The sequence below is a fragment of the Acromyrmex echinatior genome, chromosome 9 (assembly GCF_024713525.1).
Source record: "Acromyrmex echinatior isolate Ae372 chromosome 9, ASM2471352v2, whole genome shotgun sequence".
Classification (NCBI taxonomy): Eukaryota; Metazoa; Arthropoda; class Insecta; order Hymenoptera; family Formicidae; genus Acromyrmex; species Acromyrmex echinatior.
In genome coordinates this window covers 2,290,255-2,308,170 of record NC_141860.1, presented here as the reverse complement: position 1 = coordinate 2,308,170, position 17,916 = coordinate 2,290,255, and the positions used below count along the sequence as shown (strand labels likewise).

Sequence of the window (17,916 nt, the reverse complement as noted above, 5' to 3'; positions counted from 1 at the left end):
GACCCAGGTTTCAAGAATCATGCGATCGTAGGTCCTATTTTGAGTCAAGGAACTTAATCCCTTTAATCCAGGACAGAACCGTGTGCGAACCTATGTTAGCAGGATATTTGTAAGAGGGAGTAATAAAAGATATTACGAACAAATCATTTTAATAAAGCCATATATATATATATATATATATATATATATATATATATATGTACGTGCGGGTATATGTATTTATATTTATTAGAAAAATTCAATTAGCTTGTTAACAAAAGTTAATAAGAATTTTTTTAATACCATTTCTGTAAAGAATACGTAGAATAAAAATTAAAATCGCGCTACAAAATTTCAAATATTACAAAAATTGTAAAAATATAAAAAATATAGAAACAAAAGAATACTTAAAAAAAAACGAAATGAGGATAGACTCTTGTTACCTCCTCGTTATTCTTATGTTCGGCAAAGAGTGAGCTAAAATTGTTTCTCTTTCAGCAGATTGAGTCTGGCATTTTGAATTCTACATTTTTTACACTAGATTTGCTTTCGAGAAACATGATAGCCTCATATCACCTCTAAAATTTAGCAGTAGCTCTAATAGAGTAAGCTAAAATGCAAAAAATTAGGTACTCGTGCTTATCACTATAAGGGTAATTTCCATTCCCAAACTCCTTGATAACATATGTCAAGGTCAAGATCATTGGGGAATGCTTCTCTAATGTGAATTTTTACCATGAATAGAGGATTAACGGTCGTTTCGAATTAATGTACAAAAAATTATCATGATTTATTTTTCTTTTATATTTCTAAATAACGCTGCTTAATCGAGCTTGGAAGTTCGCGATTCTAATCATATGAAATACAACATAAATCGTGCTACATAGTACAAACAAAATTATTTATATCCGATACCGTTTATTATAAACTAAGCGTAGAGTGAAAAATAAAGTGAAAAAGATAACACTTTGGAGATCATCAAATGAAGAAGAACTTCCTCACAATTCTTAATTTTTTACAATATACATTTTTTTACATCATTTAAAAATTAAATAATTAAATCAAAATATAGAAAAGATATATGTATACTTTTGTTAAACACATTGTTTTAAAAATACAGTAGTAAACGAAAGTAATTTCGAGAGAATATTTTTATTCTTACATATAGATGTATAAAGCTTTTCTTCAAGTCAAAAAATTTTAGTTATGTGCTTATAAAAACTTATTGTATTTTTCTTGGATATATTCAAAATTTCTAAACACTTCTCTCGTAACACAAAAAATACATTTTTTTTTCTAGGATAAATATTAATATATTGCACAAAACAATAATAAAAAAATATGCTTTCAGGTTAGAAAACTTAATTACATCCTTATATTGAAACATACCGTTTTGTCCCACTCTTTTAAGTATATACTCTTTTTAGGTATATACTCTTTTTTTTTTTATTAGTATAAGTCTTGACTATGACACACGAAACTAAATTTTTTCTGCAACATGTTAATACACTGCTCAAAATAATAACAGGACCACTTTTGATTAATTCTGCTTAAACCAAATACCAACAACAAAAGAAATATATTTACATAAATAAATATATGGACTAAAAGTCTATATGTATATACGTAAAAACTAAAGGATACTTTAGAAGTCTTATTACATTTACTTCATATATATTACAAAATGACATTTCAATAAGCAATCCAATTATTTTGAACAAAGTATATAACGAACAAAATATATTAGCACACTGCCAATAACATCAGCGATACAATTCTATTTTTATAAAACAATTATGCATTTTTTTCGTATCTTCTTTAAATTACATATACATAAATACTATGAAAACAGATATCAATTTACATCGCGTTACTTTATTTGATCGAGTTCTGCGATCCAATCATAGGAAAGATTTGCGTGATTTTGCCAATCCCCTTAGTACGTCCCTCCCTGAACAACAGTCGCATCCCAACGTGAAGATATTCTGGATGACTGACGAATCTAAATAACACAGAAGCAGTATCGTTCGTCTGCAGTCCCCTGTCATTCGCATCCATTATTCCCTCAATGACGCAAGTTTGCCTCACGTTACCCACATGTACTGTCGTTTGAAACCCAGGAAATATTGCGGTAGCGTGATATACTATTAAAACAGTTGCCTGAAATAGAGTATTTAAACTTTTAGCATCTTTACAGAAACAAGATCAGCTACGCAACTCGATCACTACGTAAATTTTAATTGTAAACTGGAATAAAATCTACTTTAAGAATAGATTTAAAAAAAAAATTATATTGACGCCTGAAAAAGTGTTATATCGAAAAAAAAACATGAAGAAAGGTTTATGTTAAGATTTGGGGGTCGATTCTGTATCTTCAAACAAGGTGAAAATTATAAAAGCGAGCATATTTACTAGGTTGACCAATGAAATAATCAGTATTCTAGTAAATTCGCTCACTTTTATAATTTTTACCTCATTTCGAGATACAGAATCGATCCCTTGAACCGTTCTTCTCATTTCCTCGATATAAAATGTACTTTATGTGTTTTGACATAGACCGATCTTCACGCCTTGTGAGAAACTACTTTTCATTCATTTCTTGACAGAGACTATTCTTCATGTTTTTTTCGATATAGTATCTTCTATGGCTCAGGCGTCGATATATGATAGACACAGAGTCTTTTCGAATTGATAAAAATAAGAATTTGTATTGCCATTTATTACGCCAAGTAGCAAGATAATGTCAATAATCTTTAACATCATTAAGGCATTATTAAGTCATTTAATGTTAACAGGACATCATTAAACCTTGTTACCTGAATGGCAGAAATATTCGGAATAATAGTTCGTTAAATACATCAAACTTTCTTCACACACCTGAAAGAAGAGTGTTGCGTGCGGTTGATCACGTAGAGAGACTAAAACCATCCCTGGACGAAGATGTGGCAAGGGAGGACTACGATTCGTCGGTGGTGCTAGAGTCAAACTGGCGCTCTGTGACGCTCTAACTAAACAGCACGGAGCTTTATTGCGATGTAGACTAACTACTTTCACTGGGCTAAATTCTCCGTCCGGCAAGGGTCCTACCAATAAACGAGTTCCCGGTGCGATTGCTCCCTTAACAAGTAACCCTCCTAAAACTGGTTGTGTTAAACCTACTACCCTATATAAAAAAGATAATACATTTTTTTTCGTATATTCGTAAAGGTTTTTTGCTGTGATATATATTAAATATACAAAAATTAAAATTATTCTTAAAATGTTAAAGATTGATAAATAAAATTTGATTTATTAACAAAATATTTAAAAATATAGAAATCGGATTGCACGTACCTAAACGTCTCATCAATCTGAAATAAACACGATTCTGGGTCCGACTCGATCGAATTCGTTTCATAAGGTGATAAATTTTTTATAAAGATAGTCAATTCTTCCAAACCCTCACCGGTAACACAACTGACATTAAATATTGGTATCACATCAGACGTGTAGTCCCATGATGGTAAGTCATTATTGCTAAACAGTACTAATTGCTTAGGATAGCCCTGCGTCATCATAGCATTCTCAAGTTGAGCTAGGGTTTCAGACATGTCGCAAAATCCCAAATCGATTTTATTTACAACAATGAAGAACGGAAGTTTTAATGCTAAGCAAAGAGCCATGTGTTCCTGGGACGCTTCGTTCAAAGGTGGAGCCACCACTAGCATAACGTGATGTGGCGAATATCCTGTGTGTATGAGGAAATATACAATAATTATTTTCATATAATTATTTTTCTGATAATTTCTAATATAAGTTACTGGAAATAATAAGAAATATTTTAGAATAATTCACATCTTCATAATAGAATATTATGATAAAGTCTAAACAGTTAGATTTTTAAAAGTTATATGTATACCTGTCAGCCCAAGTACCGTCGTCCTCAAGTATTTTCGATGTCCTGCCAAATCGATAAATGTAACAACTTTCGACGCGTGCTCGCATATCTCTTCAGCCGTCGCCATTTCGGCATAATTCAAAACATGACCCGCGCTATCGAATCCGATAATCTCGTGTGATATCGAGGATGTACGACCAGTTTTTATCTCATGCAAATGACGTAACATGTTAAGTCTTGCTCTACCTCTTCCATTGTCCAATTCGCCTTGCGTCAGTACCCCTATATATATATAGTTTCACTTACAATCTCCATAATCATATTTTCGATACATTTATATAAAATAGACCGCAAATAGTAAAGCGTAGCGTAGACTATCAGTGACGTTTCTCTACCTTAAATATCCTCTGCTAATCCTCTCACCTAAGAGAGTCGACTTTCCAGCATCCTGTGCACCAGTGACTGCCAATCTCAAGTCTATGATACTATCCTGGTCCTCTCTGTCATCCTTCCGTAATTTTTTTACCAGCACTTCAGCGACTTTCTTTTCTTCATTATTATTATTATTACTATTATTATTTTGCAACGCTAGGGTCTTACTTGCAGAACTTGTGGCTATTCGCTCGCGTAATACTCTTATAGTAGCACCCAATCTAGAAGCCATATCCTTCAAAGTCTTCAAGGACGCTTTCATTTCATCTTTTGTTAAACCTGCCAGTTTTCCATTATCCTCCACTCCTACATATATAATATATTAAGAAATAATCAAAAAGAAAGTTAAGTGCAAAATTGTAAACTAATTGTGACTATTTATACCAATTTGATAAATCGCTTCTCCATGCCCCTCTTTTAGCCTCCATTTCATCTGGGTGACGAGATGTTCAAAACGTTGACTAGATGGATTTATCAATTTTAATTTGTACTCTATGTTTCCTTGTTCTGGTTCTGGTGGCAATCGATCTTCTTGATCCTCATCAGCGCTAGAAGTGTCACAGTCCGACAATCCATTTCCTTCATTCTCGGAATCCCATTGTCTCTTTCTTAAATCCTTATTGTTTTGTGGATCAAAAAGTTGCAGAAAGGATTCCATATCTACAATCAAAAAATCATAAATTGTAATGATTATTTTTGTAGTTTTTTTTGCAACTATAAAATTATAAAAAGATATAAATACTTATATTCATTATGTTTACATTTAATAAGAACATGTGTAAAAATTCTAATAAAATTATAAAACAAATAATAGGTTTCGAAAGTATTTCTCAATTTTTTATTGTATTTTTTAAAATTATAAATTTATTATTAATGAAAATAAAAAGACTTTAAGAAATATATTTAAAAAGTACAATATGAAGTACAATTGTATATATAAAATATAAAATAATTTCTCGTAACACAATGTAACATCGTAACGTAGGATATATAAGTTATTGCCATGTGTTGTGATTCATTGATAATATATCGGCGATAACTCATAAAACCTTTGGCATCTTTGAAAACAACACTCGTAAAAATATCCTCAAAAGTATTACCATATAGAATAGAAATTGCATATTTATGCAATGTCTCATAATTAGTGTCTTACACTTTAATTATGTTTTCCTATTTATATTTTTATCTTAATAAAAAAATTTTCTAATATCAAAAAAGAAAAATTAAAAGATTTCATTTGACGACACAAGTCAACAGTGTTAACCCTGGTAAAAAAAAGTTGATACAAGACAATTGAGAACGATAAGATTTTTATCAAATTTTTTCTATAAGTTTATATCATTTTCTATCATTGACTTTGTGAGCATCACGACTGATTGGATATAAATCCTATTGTATTTTATCAGATTCTATAAAATTTGTACAAGATTCTTCAGACATCTGATTTAAATTAATGAATTCGCGAACCAGATTCCATATTCAAAACGATTTTTCTATTGTTCTCTATCAATTTTTTTTTTACCAGAGAACACAAGTATTATTCTGTCTTTGTTACATTCTATCTGCATTCATTGAATGTCAAAAAAGATAGAATAATATTTGAGTCAACTTATGTCACTAAATAAAAAGCAAAATCTGTCTTAAATCAATATAATAAAATTTTTGTTATAAATTTCTTCTTTGCAAAAAATGATGCAATCTCTGAAGAAGGCAGTTCTATTACTTCAGTCATTACATCAACCATTTTCTTTTTAAAGAAAAAATATAGTTACTCTTTTACATACCTATTTAAATCTTATCAGTAAGCAAAGTCTTATGTTAAGTGGAAATTGTTATTTACACTTCTTTCTTCAGAATAAAGTATCGTATTTTCGGAAATTTTCACATGTGTAGATATGTGCGTGTATGGCTGTTTCATTGAGAGGTCTGACAGATGCAAATACAGGCGATGTTATGAGACATTGTGCTAGAACAAACAGTACACAATGTCAACACAGATATTCAGGCAGTCGCAATATCCTGAGAGACAGAGACGTGAGGCTCGTCAGTTTCAAGAGAAATAACGATACCTATCGCAGCAATCGTGAACAGCTGTTTCGAAAGTAAAAGTGACAAGGAAGGAAAGAAAGAACTCGTGAGAAATACTTTTTGCAATAAATAGCCTCACTTACTGAATCTTCCGGATGTCGTGCCTGACTCAAAAATTGAGATCGTGTTGTCGCGATCGTATGTTCAGGTTGGTGATGCCATCGAAATCGAAGAGCATGATAAAATACACAATTCACCGCTCACCGCGACTTTCCTCTTTTTCTCTTTCCTCTGCGTGAACTAGGTCACGAACGACACGAACTATCTGTCATGTTTCAATCAACCATGAACGAAAACATAGAATGGAAACTCGGCTGTGTTCCGTTTCATGCATAATGCGCATGGTGTATTATTTATCCTTGTTATTCACCAAATGTTAAACAAGGATAAATATGCATCATGCGCGAAATGGAACGCAGGCCTCGTTCCATCGTTTTACTGCTAACTACCGACGAGATAAATATTTAAAAAAACCAATCCTGGGCAAATTTTCCACACAAAAAGGGCCCGAAGGTAATTGAAGAATGCTGATATTATCGACAATTGATATAAATTTGCGATTATTAACCATCGACGAGATACTATTAAAGACTAACATCCTTACGGGAGTTCCTTATGAATATTGAAGTAATCAAGAATTAAAAACTGATAATATTGTCTAATTTTATTAGTTTTATATTTATTAGTTTAATAGACATATACTTTACAAGTATGCATATTTATTTATGGAATATTTATGTAATAAAATCATGAATTTAATAATGTAATGTATAAGCCAAATATTTATGTTAATAATAGCAAATTTATATCAATTGTCGATAATGTCAGCGTTTTTCAATTATCCGGATCCTTAGGGCACTTTTTATAGGGCCGCTGAAAATTTGCCCAGGGTTGACGGTCTTTAATAGGTGTTAACATAAACATCGATGAGATATTCTTAGGTAGCAAAATGTTAGCAGGATGTCGATAGATTGGCAAATTTGATCAGTCGATTGTATATCTTGAAATGAGGTGAAAATTACAAATTCAGAATTTTCATAATTTAATTGATCACTACTTAGTAACCTTTGCTCACTTTTGTAATTTTCACCTCATTTCGAGATACACAATCGACTTCCAGAAGGGCTGCGTTCAGAAGGAATTACACATAGATAACTCTAGGGTGCATTTTTTAAAAGACAAAGGCACCGACGAGATATTATTCAAGATCCCCGGTTCTGAGCAAATTTTCGCGCAAACTATCAATGGGCTAATCGAGCCCGGGGATTGAAGAACAATGATGTTTCATTTAATAAAAATTTATGATTATTATTTATATTATTTATATTTTATATAAATATTATTTTATGGAAATTCGCGTGCCTGTTAAAATTTGAGTGATTAAGGCCCGGTTGCACCAACGTACTTTAATTTTAAGCGAGGCTTAAGGCCGAGTATTCATAGTTGATTCTTATTTCAAGATCGTAAGTAAAAGCCATTCCATAGCCGCATAAACGTGTGCATAAAGAAAATAATCCAATCGATTTTTTATGTTTGTCTTTATGACAGAAATGTGATTGGATAATTTTCTTTATGCATATGATTATGAGAGTAATAAATTAGTTATACGATACTAATTTCATAATTTATTAGTTTTGTAGACATGTACATATGTTTAAAACTTAACTCGATTTTTATTTAAAATTGTGATTTTAATGATATCATCCGAGTTTGTGATAAGAAAAATGCAGAGGAAAAATTGTAATTTTTTGGCAATATATAAGATATCATTTATTATATCATTAAAAGTATGCATAATTATTTATACAGCTTTTATGTAATAAAAAATTACGAATTTAATAATATATCAAAATATTTATGTTAATAATCATAAATTTTTATTAATTGTTGGTAATGTCATCGTTTTATTTATCCCCGGGCCTCCCGGGCCTCAATGATAGTACGAAAATTTGCCCAAGGCTGAGGATCTTTAAATAGTATCTATGGTGGAAGGGATAACATGGGATGTGTTCTTTTAGGTATCAGATATGATAGCCGCTGCGCATCGGATCTGCCGACTGCGCAACTTATTTAAGAGAACGGAATTCTGTACTCATATATTCTCAAAACGTGCGAGATTTAAAAATGAAAAAAAATCATATAAAAAAGTCAAATGGCTACTATCATTGATGTGCTATTTAATGTGTGTGCTATTTAATAATTTAATTTACCGATTGCAATTGAGGATTTAGTCAATGAAAATATAGATTTTACAATCACGCAGATTCGAAACGGCTGCGCAGCTAATTCCAATCATTTGCGTATCCACTGCACATCCATTAAAAGAACGAAAATCTGCATTGTACTTGACTACGCAGTTGTACTAAAAGAATGAATTACTGCAAGTACTGCTATATCCGATGCCTAAAAGAACGCACCCGGTGTGTGCAATTTGCAAGCATCTCTCTCTGAATCTCCACCGTCTCTGTGAATGTCGATAAAAGACTAATGCCCGTATTCATAGTCAGATCTTGTACTTAAGGCTTCTTTAAATATAAGGCCTGACTATAAATACGAGTATAAGGCTGCCAACTGTGAAACGCTAAACATGGGGAGATATTCATAGTCCGTTTTTATTTTAAAACTGTCTTAAATGTCCCAAGATGCTACAGTCCTCGGATTGACTTAACTCGGAATGACATATTAAGACTGTACTTAAGACAGTCTTGAATGTAAGAATTGACATTATGAATACCGACCTGCTTCACAGTTCATTATATGTTTCTTCAGAAAAATAAACATAAAATGTGTTAAACAAAGAAAGATTTAGTATCAATTTCACGACGCGAAGCAAGTTGGTATTCATAGTCGATTATTACAATTAAGACTGTCTTAAGTACAGTCTTAAGATGTCATAAGTCAATTCGAAGACTGTATTAACATCTTAAGACATTATTTAAGACAGTTTTAAAATAAAAACGGATTATGTATATCGCCTCATGTTTAACGTTCATTACACAATTGGCAGCCTTAATCTTTTATCGACATTTATAGACAGAGACGGCGAAGATTCGGAGAGAGATGCTTGCAAATTGCACACATCATGTTATCTCTTCCACCATGATAGTAGATTTGTTCGCGTCGCATCTTCAAATTAACCTGGAGAGCATTTGGATCACAGATAAGGTGACGGTTGAAGCAATTGCATTAATGTGTTCCAATATTCAGTGACACGAACGGATTTAGGACAAGTGAGCCTGTCACCTAACCTAATCCGTGAGACCACTTGACCGGACATGTGTCTCATTTCATTTCGGGTATTTTGTATTATTTCGTTTATTTGAAAATTTTTATACAAAATAAATGCGCGTTTAATAAATATAAAAGTTATATTATATTTTTATATTATATTATATTTTATTTTATTGTATTAATATTATTTTATTTTTTTAATTTTTCTAATTTTATTTATTTTATTTTTTTATTTTATTTAATTATTCTTTTTATTTTATCTATTTTATTGTATTTTATTTATTTATTTATTTTAAGAATTAATTATTTACAGATTTTAATATGTCATTTAACATTATTGAGATCATCGTTTCAAAAATGCAAATAAGCATAAAAAATTTGTTAAATTGCTAATCAATTTAACTCGTGATATTACTGCGGTAGTTTAGTGGAGTTAGCGTTTCAAGATCGAAAAATCATTTCGGCGGTGTTTCTAAGAATTACATACGTAGTATGAGTATATAAATTCACACAAGGATCATATAAACATTTAAGATCGAGCTAGACTTTGATTTATGTAGTTTGTTATTTATTTTATTTTATTTTATTTTTTATTTTATTTTTTATTTTATTAATATTATATTATATTGTTATATTATATTTTTATATTTATATCAAAAATTTATTAAATGCGTTTTTATACAAAATGAATCTGAAATACTTTTTTCGATACAGTACATTTTCAACCATTACGCATGCATGCATAACATGCCTCAATCGTACCACTTTCTGAGGTGAGGCAAATGGAGTGTGCTATTAATTGATTCATTGGAGTATGCTCTAACGTGACGTGAACATCTAAGGTTTGTTCGCGTCGCACGCTTCAACATGCCCAACCCGCTCCAATACGTTTGCGTCACCGGAACCAATATGGCGACTATTCGCTTCGCGTAATAATAAAATATAATACGAGGGGTATCCAGAAAATAAGTTCCGTTTGTATTATACGTTTAGTAAGGTCGATGTATGAGCGAGCTGGCAACACAGCATTGAAGAGGGGAAGCTACCGAATAGAATGAGCGGTGTTCGGCGTCAGTAGCTCGTGAAACACGGTCAGGAGAGGTTATCAAAATGGAGTCCTCCACTTCGCGTCCCGCCACCTCCATTCCGATTCCTTCTCGAGTTGTTTTGCGCGGCATCATTCAGTTTCTTTTTGCTCAAGATTTTAAATCGGTTGATATTCACAAACAGCTTGTTTCTGTATATGGAGAGAGTGTGATGAGTGAATCTATGGTGCGGAGATGGGTCCGAGAATTTAAGGCAGGAAGACATTCGCTTGAAGACGAAAGTGGGAGAGGCAGACCCTCCCTTATCACGGATGAGTTGACGACAAAAATTGAAAATGCGATTCGCAATGATCAAAGCTGCGTCGGGCCATTCAGAACAAAAGAAGGGGGATGTTGACGGCAGGTGTGTCCCTTCTTCACGACAATGCTCGGCCGCACGTCGCTGCTTCAACAACTGCACTTTTGAATCAGTTTAGTTGGGATGTTTTGACCCACCCACCGTATAGCCCGGATAGCTAGCACCATCGGACTATCATCTTTTTACGAAACTGAAGGAGTCCTTGGCCGGAAAACGCTTCCAAAGCGACGAGGAAGTTCAGACAGCTGTAACTAACTGGACTAAAGAACTGGCGGGAAGTTTCTATGCAGAAGGGATTTCGAAGCTTGTTTCCAGATATACAAAATGTATTGAGATTGACGGGAATTATGTAGAAAAAGACTAGAAGTTGTCGAGTATTATCCATGTAAATTTTAGATTTTTTCAATAAAAACTTTATTTGTAAAAAAAAACGGAACTTATTTTCTGGATACCCCTCGTAATTGTTATTCAAAAGAAGAAGAATAAAAATTCTGTTCTCTCTAGCACTAGAATGATATTATAAATGAGCGTCTAAAAAACGCATTTTGTATTTTATATTTCCAAATGGAAAAATTACGGCTATTTTACATTTTTTGTATTTCAAATAGATTCAAGCAGTCATTTTGCCTATCTCTGATCACAACTGCGCGCTATCAATGCTTCTTTCCGAGATAATGGATTGGTAGCATTAGCATTTACAAATTCGTGAACGACCCTAATGTTGAAATGTAGCGTTTAACATTTGTCAAGGTTAGATTAATGTTTGAGAGAATTCTGTTCTCCAGTGGCACCAAACTTTTCTCTCTTTAGAATTTTGTAGAATAAACGTATGTAATGTATGAATTTCAAATTTTATAGTAGTGAATGCAATCTCAATTTCAATTTCTGCAATTGATGGCTTGCCACTAGGCTGGTGTGAACGTAATTCTTGTTTGTATATCATCTTTAACTTTTCAAAATTTCTGCAGTTCAAACTTGCGTATTTGATTTCATTGCAAATGTAAAAGTTAAAAGTATCTTATTACTGGCGATTTTTAATTCCCGTGTACGGAAAAAAGCTACTATTGCGGTATAGCGTAGCAAGATATTCCGCTGCAGATGCTTAAAATCCTTATTAATCCTTGTGTCCACGATGCTAAAAATCGATCCGAGATCTCGGATGAAGAAAGAATTGACTAATCGCAATGTCATGTGATCAAATTGTTCAAATGTGATTTATTAATTTTTTTTCTGTCCAAAATCTCGGACCGATTTCTAGCATCATGGACATAAAGCTTTAGATGTAGACGCTTTTTCTCAAATCGACAAAGAATTCTTCCTTTTATCTGATTAATTTACTCAGTGTAACTATTAATTTTTTGATCTAGTTTGTTCACTTCGGTCTAGTGGCAAGCCATCATAGAGATTGCAATTGAGATTGCGTTCTGTTATTTTCTACGAGAAAATTAAAAATTTATGTTACATATACTTTATAAAACCCTAAAAATTTAAATTACAGAAAAGTTTGGTCGATGATTGAAAACAAAATCCCCTACATTAACTTAACCTCGACGAATATTAAATCTCTCTGGTTAAACGCTACCTTAGTTAATTCTACGCTAGGATCGTTTATACAGTTTGCTAACGCTATCGCGCTATTGATTCCACGAACAGTGTTGATAGCATTTGCATCCATAGGGTCTCTAAGCGCGAATAGTGTCTCCCTAAATGCACCCTAGAGGCTTGTTCGCGTCACATACTCCAAATTAACCCAGAGAGCACTTGGATCACAGATAAGGTGACGGTTGGAGCAAATGCATTCATGTACTCCAATGTCAAGTGACACGAACGGATTTAGGACAAGTGAGCCTGTCACCTAACCTAATCCGTAAGACTACTTGAGCGGATCGGACATGTGTCTCGTTTCGTTTCGAGTATTTTGTGTTACTTCGATTATTTGAAAAACATTTTTATACAAAATAAATACGTTTTTAATAAAAGTTATATTATATTTTTATATTATATTATACGAGGGGTATCCAGAAAATAAGTTCCGTTTTTTTTTACAAATAAAGTTTTTATTGAAAAAATCTAAAATTTACATGGATAATACTTGACAACTTCTAGTCTTTTTCTACATAATTCCCGTCAATCTCAATACATTTTGTATATCTGGAAACAAGCTTCGAAATCCCTTCTGCATAGAAACTTCCCGCCAGTTCTTTAGTCCAGTTAGTTACAGCTGTCTGAACTTCCTCGTCGCTTTGGAAGCGTTTTCCGGCCAAGGACTCCTTCAGTTTCGTAAAAAGATGATAGTCCGATGGTGCTAGCTATCCGGGCTATACGGTGGGTGGGTCAAAACATCCCAACTAAACTGATTCAAAAGTGCAGTTGTTGAAGCAGCGACGTGCGGCCGAGCATTGTCGTGAAGAAGGGACACACCTGCCGTCAACATCCCCCTTCTTTTGTTCTGAATGGTCCGACGCAGCTTTGATCATTGCGAATCGCATTTTCAATTTTTGTCGTCAACTCATCCGTGATAAGGGAGGGTCTGCCTCTCCCACTTTCGTCTTCAAGCGAATGTCTTCCTGCCTTAAATTCTCGGACCCATCTCCGCACCATAGATTCACTCATCACACTCTCTCCATATACAGAAACAAGCTGTTTGTGAATATCAACCGATTTAAAATCTTGAGCAAAAAGAAACTGAATGATGCCGCGCAAAACAACTCGAGAAGGAATCGGAATGGAGGTGGCGGGACGCGAAGTGGAGGACTCCATTTTGATAACCTCTCCTGACCGTGTTTCACGAGCTACTGACGCCGAACACCGCTCATTCTATTCGGTAGCTTCCCCTCTTCAATGCTGTGTTGCCAGCTCGCTCATACATCGACCTTACTAAACGTATAATACAAACGGAACTTATTTTCTGGATACCCCTCGTATATCATTACAAAGAATATTTTCTTGATAATATAATTTTAAGATACTCTTATTATTTACTTGAAACAAATAATATTTACACATTTATTAACATTTATTAACATTTTTTTGTATGTATTGGGTATAGGAATAAGTTTCCGCCCATTGCAGAAAGATGTCATTAGTAGCATTGCTCGTGTGGCGTTGCGAGCGTTAGTCGCGGCGCTGCGAGCGTTAGTTGCGGCGCTGCGAACGTTAGCTGCGGCGCTGCGAGTGTCAGTGGCGGCGCTGCATGCGTCCGTCGCGACGCTGATACGGTCGTTCTTTCCGTTACTCTCCCCATTCGCTCCCTGGTGTCATGGCGTGCCGCGTGAGTGTATTTTCATAGTTCTAGTATTGTAACTCCGCGACACGATGCCGGTATCCGAGCCGTCTTACACGCGCAATCACGTCTCTACTTTCTAATCAACATTTGTATTTAGTATTTAGTTAGTTAGGCATTAAGTGTGTATTAAAACGCCTCATGGCATAAAACCAGAAGCAGTGCGTAGCGCTCATTCTCAACCTAACGTTTTCCCGCCATACGTCCTTCGCCGTGGTTGGCAACCACCGGCGCCATATTGCGTAGCACGTGATCCAATAGCCACAAACTGGTGACCCCGACGTGATCGCGCGGCGTTTTTGTTTTTATTTGCGCGTGTGTGACCTCGACCTTACGCGCGCATCTAAATAAACCGCCGACATGCCTGGTGGCTCTAGCGATTCCCCGGCGCGCAATCCGGACGGCGGCGCACCATCGCGTATTATCGAGATACCCGCGCTTTTGCGAGTCAGCATTAGGTCCATACCGTTCTGGAAAAAAAAACCAGATCTTTGGTTCGTGCAAATGGAAGCTCAATTCCTCCGCAGGCATAACGGTAGACGACACGCGGTATAATTACGTAATACAATGTCTCGATGACGATTCCTTGACCGAAGCTAGTGATATTATACTTAATCCGCCCGCGATGGACAGATACGCCGTGCTAAAAGACAGGTTATTGAGAAGCTTCGCGGACAGCGCCGATAAAAAATTGCGCAAACTGTTAAACGAGGTCGACCTAGGCGACCGTCGCCCGTCTCAATTGCTCCGCCGCATGCGGGATCTCGCGCAAAATGGCGCATCGGAAGAGGTACTGAAATCGTTGTGGCTGCAGCGCTTGCCGCAACAAGTACAGGCGATATTAGCGTCCAGCAAGCACGAGCTGGATGAACTAGCGCAATTAGCGGACCGCATTACGGACGTGCTTAGCCCCAGCGCCATAGCCGTCGCAACGGTTGCGCCGACGAACAGTAACACTAGAGATTCACAAATATCCGCGCTTACTGAACAAGTAACTAAACTAGTAGCTCATTTATCGCGCGACAGGTCGCGGCCCTCGCATAATTCTCGTCGTAGAAGCTGCTCCAAGTCTCAACCCACGGGCAAGCCGTGCTGGTATTACCAACGCTTCGGCGGCAGAGCGCTCAAATGTACGCAACCGTGCAGCTGGAAGCCGACGGCGTCAACAGAGAAGGAAAACTAGCAGCCGAACTATCCCCGACGGCAGGAAGTTCAGCGGCGGTGAATCGCCGTTTAATGGTGCGAGACCGCGTCACCGGCACCAATTTCCTGGTGGACACGGGCGCTGACGTCTCGACCGTACCCGCCTCAAAGCGCGACCTTGCGCACTTAGATAAGCAGGTACTCTACGCTGCGAACGGTACGATCATCCCGACGTACGGGCAGAAGCTACTCTGGCTCGACCTGGGATTCCGCCAAGTGTTCCAGTGGCCCTTCATCATCGCCGAAGTGGACACCTGTATAATCGGCTCGGACTTCCTGGCGCGCTACAATTTGCTGCCTGACATCCGGCATAAGAGGCTTATCGATGGCGACACGCTCTTTAAGGTAAACGCACAGCTCGTTTATAAGACAGTACCAAAGCTGACAGCCTTCGCCGACGACTGCCCTTTCAAAGAAATACTAAGGGAGTTTCCAGAGATAACTCGAACATCGGTTACACACAAGCCAGCCGCAAATGCGGTAGAACACGTCATCGAAACAAAAGGTCCTCCGGTGTCAAGCAAAGCCAGACGACTCTGCCCGGAGAAATTTAAGGCAGCCAAGCAAGAGTTCGAATATATGATGCAACAGGGTTTATGCAGGCCTTCCAAGAGCCCTTGGGCCAGCCCACTGCACCTGGTCAAGAAGAAGAATAGCGACCGGCGTCCGTGCGGGGATTACCGCAAACTCAACGAGGTAACCGTCCCGGACCGTTACTCAATTCCGTTTCTTCAAGACAGCACACACTTTCTTCATGGTAAAACAGTATTTTCCACGATCGATCTAGTACGCGCATATCAGCAGATTCCAGTTCGCGAATCAGATATTCCGAAAACTGCCATCATCACACCATTCGGGCTTTTCGAATTTCCGTACATGACCTTCGGACTTCGTAACGCAGCTCAAACTTTTCAACGATTCATGGATCAGGTAACCATCGGACTCAATTTTTGTTTTACTTATATTGACGATATTCTAATCGCTTCGCAGAACGAAACTCAGCACAAAGAGCACCTCAGGATTCTGTTCGGTAGACTGCAACAGCATGGAATAGCGATCAATCCGAATAAATGCGTGTTCAGGCAGAAGAGTGTCAACTTCCTCGGACATGTGATCAGCGCCGAAGGCATCAAGCCCTTGCCCGAAAAGGTTCAAGCAATTGTTGATTTCCAGGAACCAGCCACTGAAAAAGGACTTCGACGATTTCTGGGAATGCTCAATTTTTACAACCAATTTTTAAAGGATATCGCAAGTATACAGGCACCATTGCTAAAAGTAATTTCTGGGCGTAAACGCAACAACAATGCGAAAATCGAGTGTACTCCTGAGCTTAAGCAATCCTTTCGACGAGTCAAGGAACATCTCGCTCAAGCCACCTCGCTCGCATTTCCAGACACCAATGCAACACTCTCGTTGCAAACAGACGCCTCAGACAAAGCAATCGGCGCGGTATTTCAACAGCACAGCAACGGATTTCTCCAACCACTCTAGCTTCTTTTCAAGGAAACTCACGCCTACACAAATTAAGCATAGTGCATACGATAGAGAACTATTAGCTATCTATGCGGCTATCAAACATTTTCGATATATGTTAGAGGGACGAAATTTTCACGTTATCACGGATCATTTACGCATTCAAGAAGAAGTCAGATCAAATGTCGCCAAGACAAACTCGTCATCTACTCTTCATTTCAGAATTCACAACTGATGTACGTCACGTTTCAGGCGCCGATAACATCGTAGCAGATGCATTATCTCGCGCCGACACTATCGTGATGCCAACTAGTCTCGATATGCAGGAGATTGCAGAAGCTCAAGCCTCGGATGATGAATTGCAGCAATTGAAGCAATCCACATCAACGTCTTTGAAGCTCAAAAAGTTTACCTTATCGGAAACAGCATCCAGCATTTACTGCGACACTTCAGAACAAGAGATCAGACTTTACATTCCCGGACCACTACGAAGGCGAGTTTTCGACATGGTGCATCAAATGTCGCATCCAAGCGGCAGAGCAACTCACCGGCAAATTGCACAAAAATTTGTGTGGCCTTCCATGTCTAAAGACATTAAAGAGTGGGCCCGCACTTGTCTAGCATGCCAACAATCCAAAATTCATCGTCATAACCACACCCACCAAATACCAATACCAGATACTCGTTTCGAGCATGTACATATCGACATCGTCGGTCCTCTACCTCCATCCAAAAGTTTCAGGTATTTATTAACAATGATTGACCGATTTACTCGTTAGCCGGAAGCTATCCCATTACAGGATTGCACAGCTAACACGGCGAAGATGTTTTTCACTCACTGGGTAGCCAGATTCGGAGCTCCACGCTTGATCACGACCGATCAAGGCTCGCAATTTGAAGCGCAGCTGTTCGACACATTAACTAAACTCATTGGCTCTAAACGTTG

At 36.6% G+C, this 17,916-nt stretch overlaps 1 protein-coding gene across 2 annotated transcripts; it reads right to left on the bottom strand.

Annotated features, from left to right (window-relative positions):
* Nucleotides 1–744: 744 nt before the first annotated feature.
* On the bottom strand, nucleotides 745–6,691 carry LOC105146299 (GTP-binding protein 2). 2 transcript variants are annotated; one of them, XM_011056453.2, is made up of 8 exons: nucleotides 6,460–6,691; nucleotides 6,073–6,254; nucleotides 4,673–4,948; nucleotides 4,280–4,594; nucleotides 3,878–4,138; nucleotides 3,313–3,706; nucleotides 2,857–3,142; nucleotides 745–2,139 (listed from the first exon to the last, which is right to left on the bottom strand). In XM_011056453.2, exons 3-8 carry the CDS (start codon nucleotides 4,944–4,946, stop codon nucleotides 1,855–1,857), a joined length of 1,815 nt encoding a protein of 604 aa, XP_011054755.1. In that variant the 5' UTR covers nucleotides 4,947–4,948; nucleotides 6,073–6,254; nucleotides 6,460–6,691; the 3' UTR covers nucleotides 745–1,854. The 2 variants fall into 2 exon arrangements, with proteins under 2 accessions (XP_011054755.1, XP_011054756.1); XM_011056454.2 differs by lacking the exon at nucleotides 6,073–6,254.
* Between the last annotated feature and the right edge of the window lie 11,225 nt (nucleotides 6,692–17,916).

Bases quoted from the DNA above. Each gene is read 5' to 3' on its own strand.
- LOC105146299 (XM_011056453.2), bottom strand. From the start codon at position 4,946: ATGGAATCCTTTCTGCAACTTTTTGATCCACAAAACAATAAGGATTTA. The intron at 3,707-3,877 runs GTATACATATAA...TCATACACACAG, and splicing joins GACGGTACTTGGGCTGACAG to GATATTCGCCACATCACGTT. The intron at 2,140-2,856 runs GTGTGTGAAGAA...ACTCTATTTCAG, and splicing joins ACGCAACACTCTTCTTTCAG to GCAACTGTTTTAATAGTATA.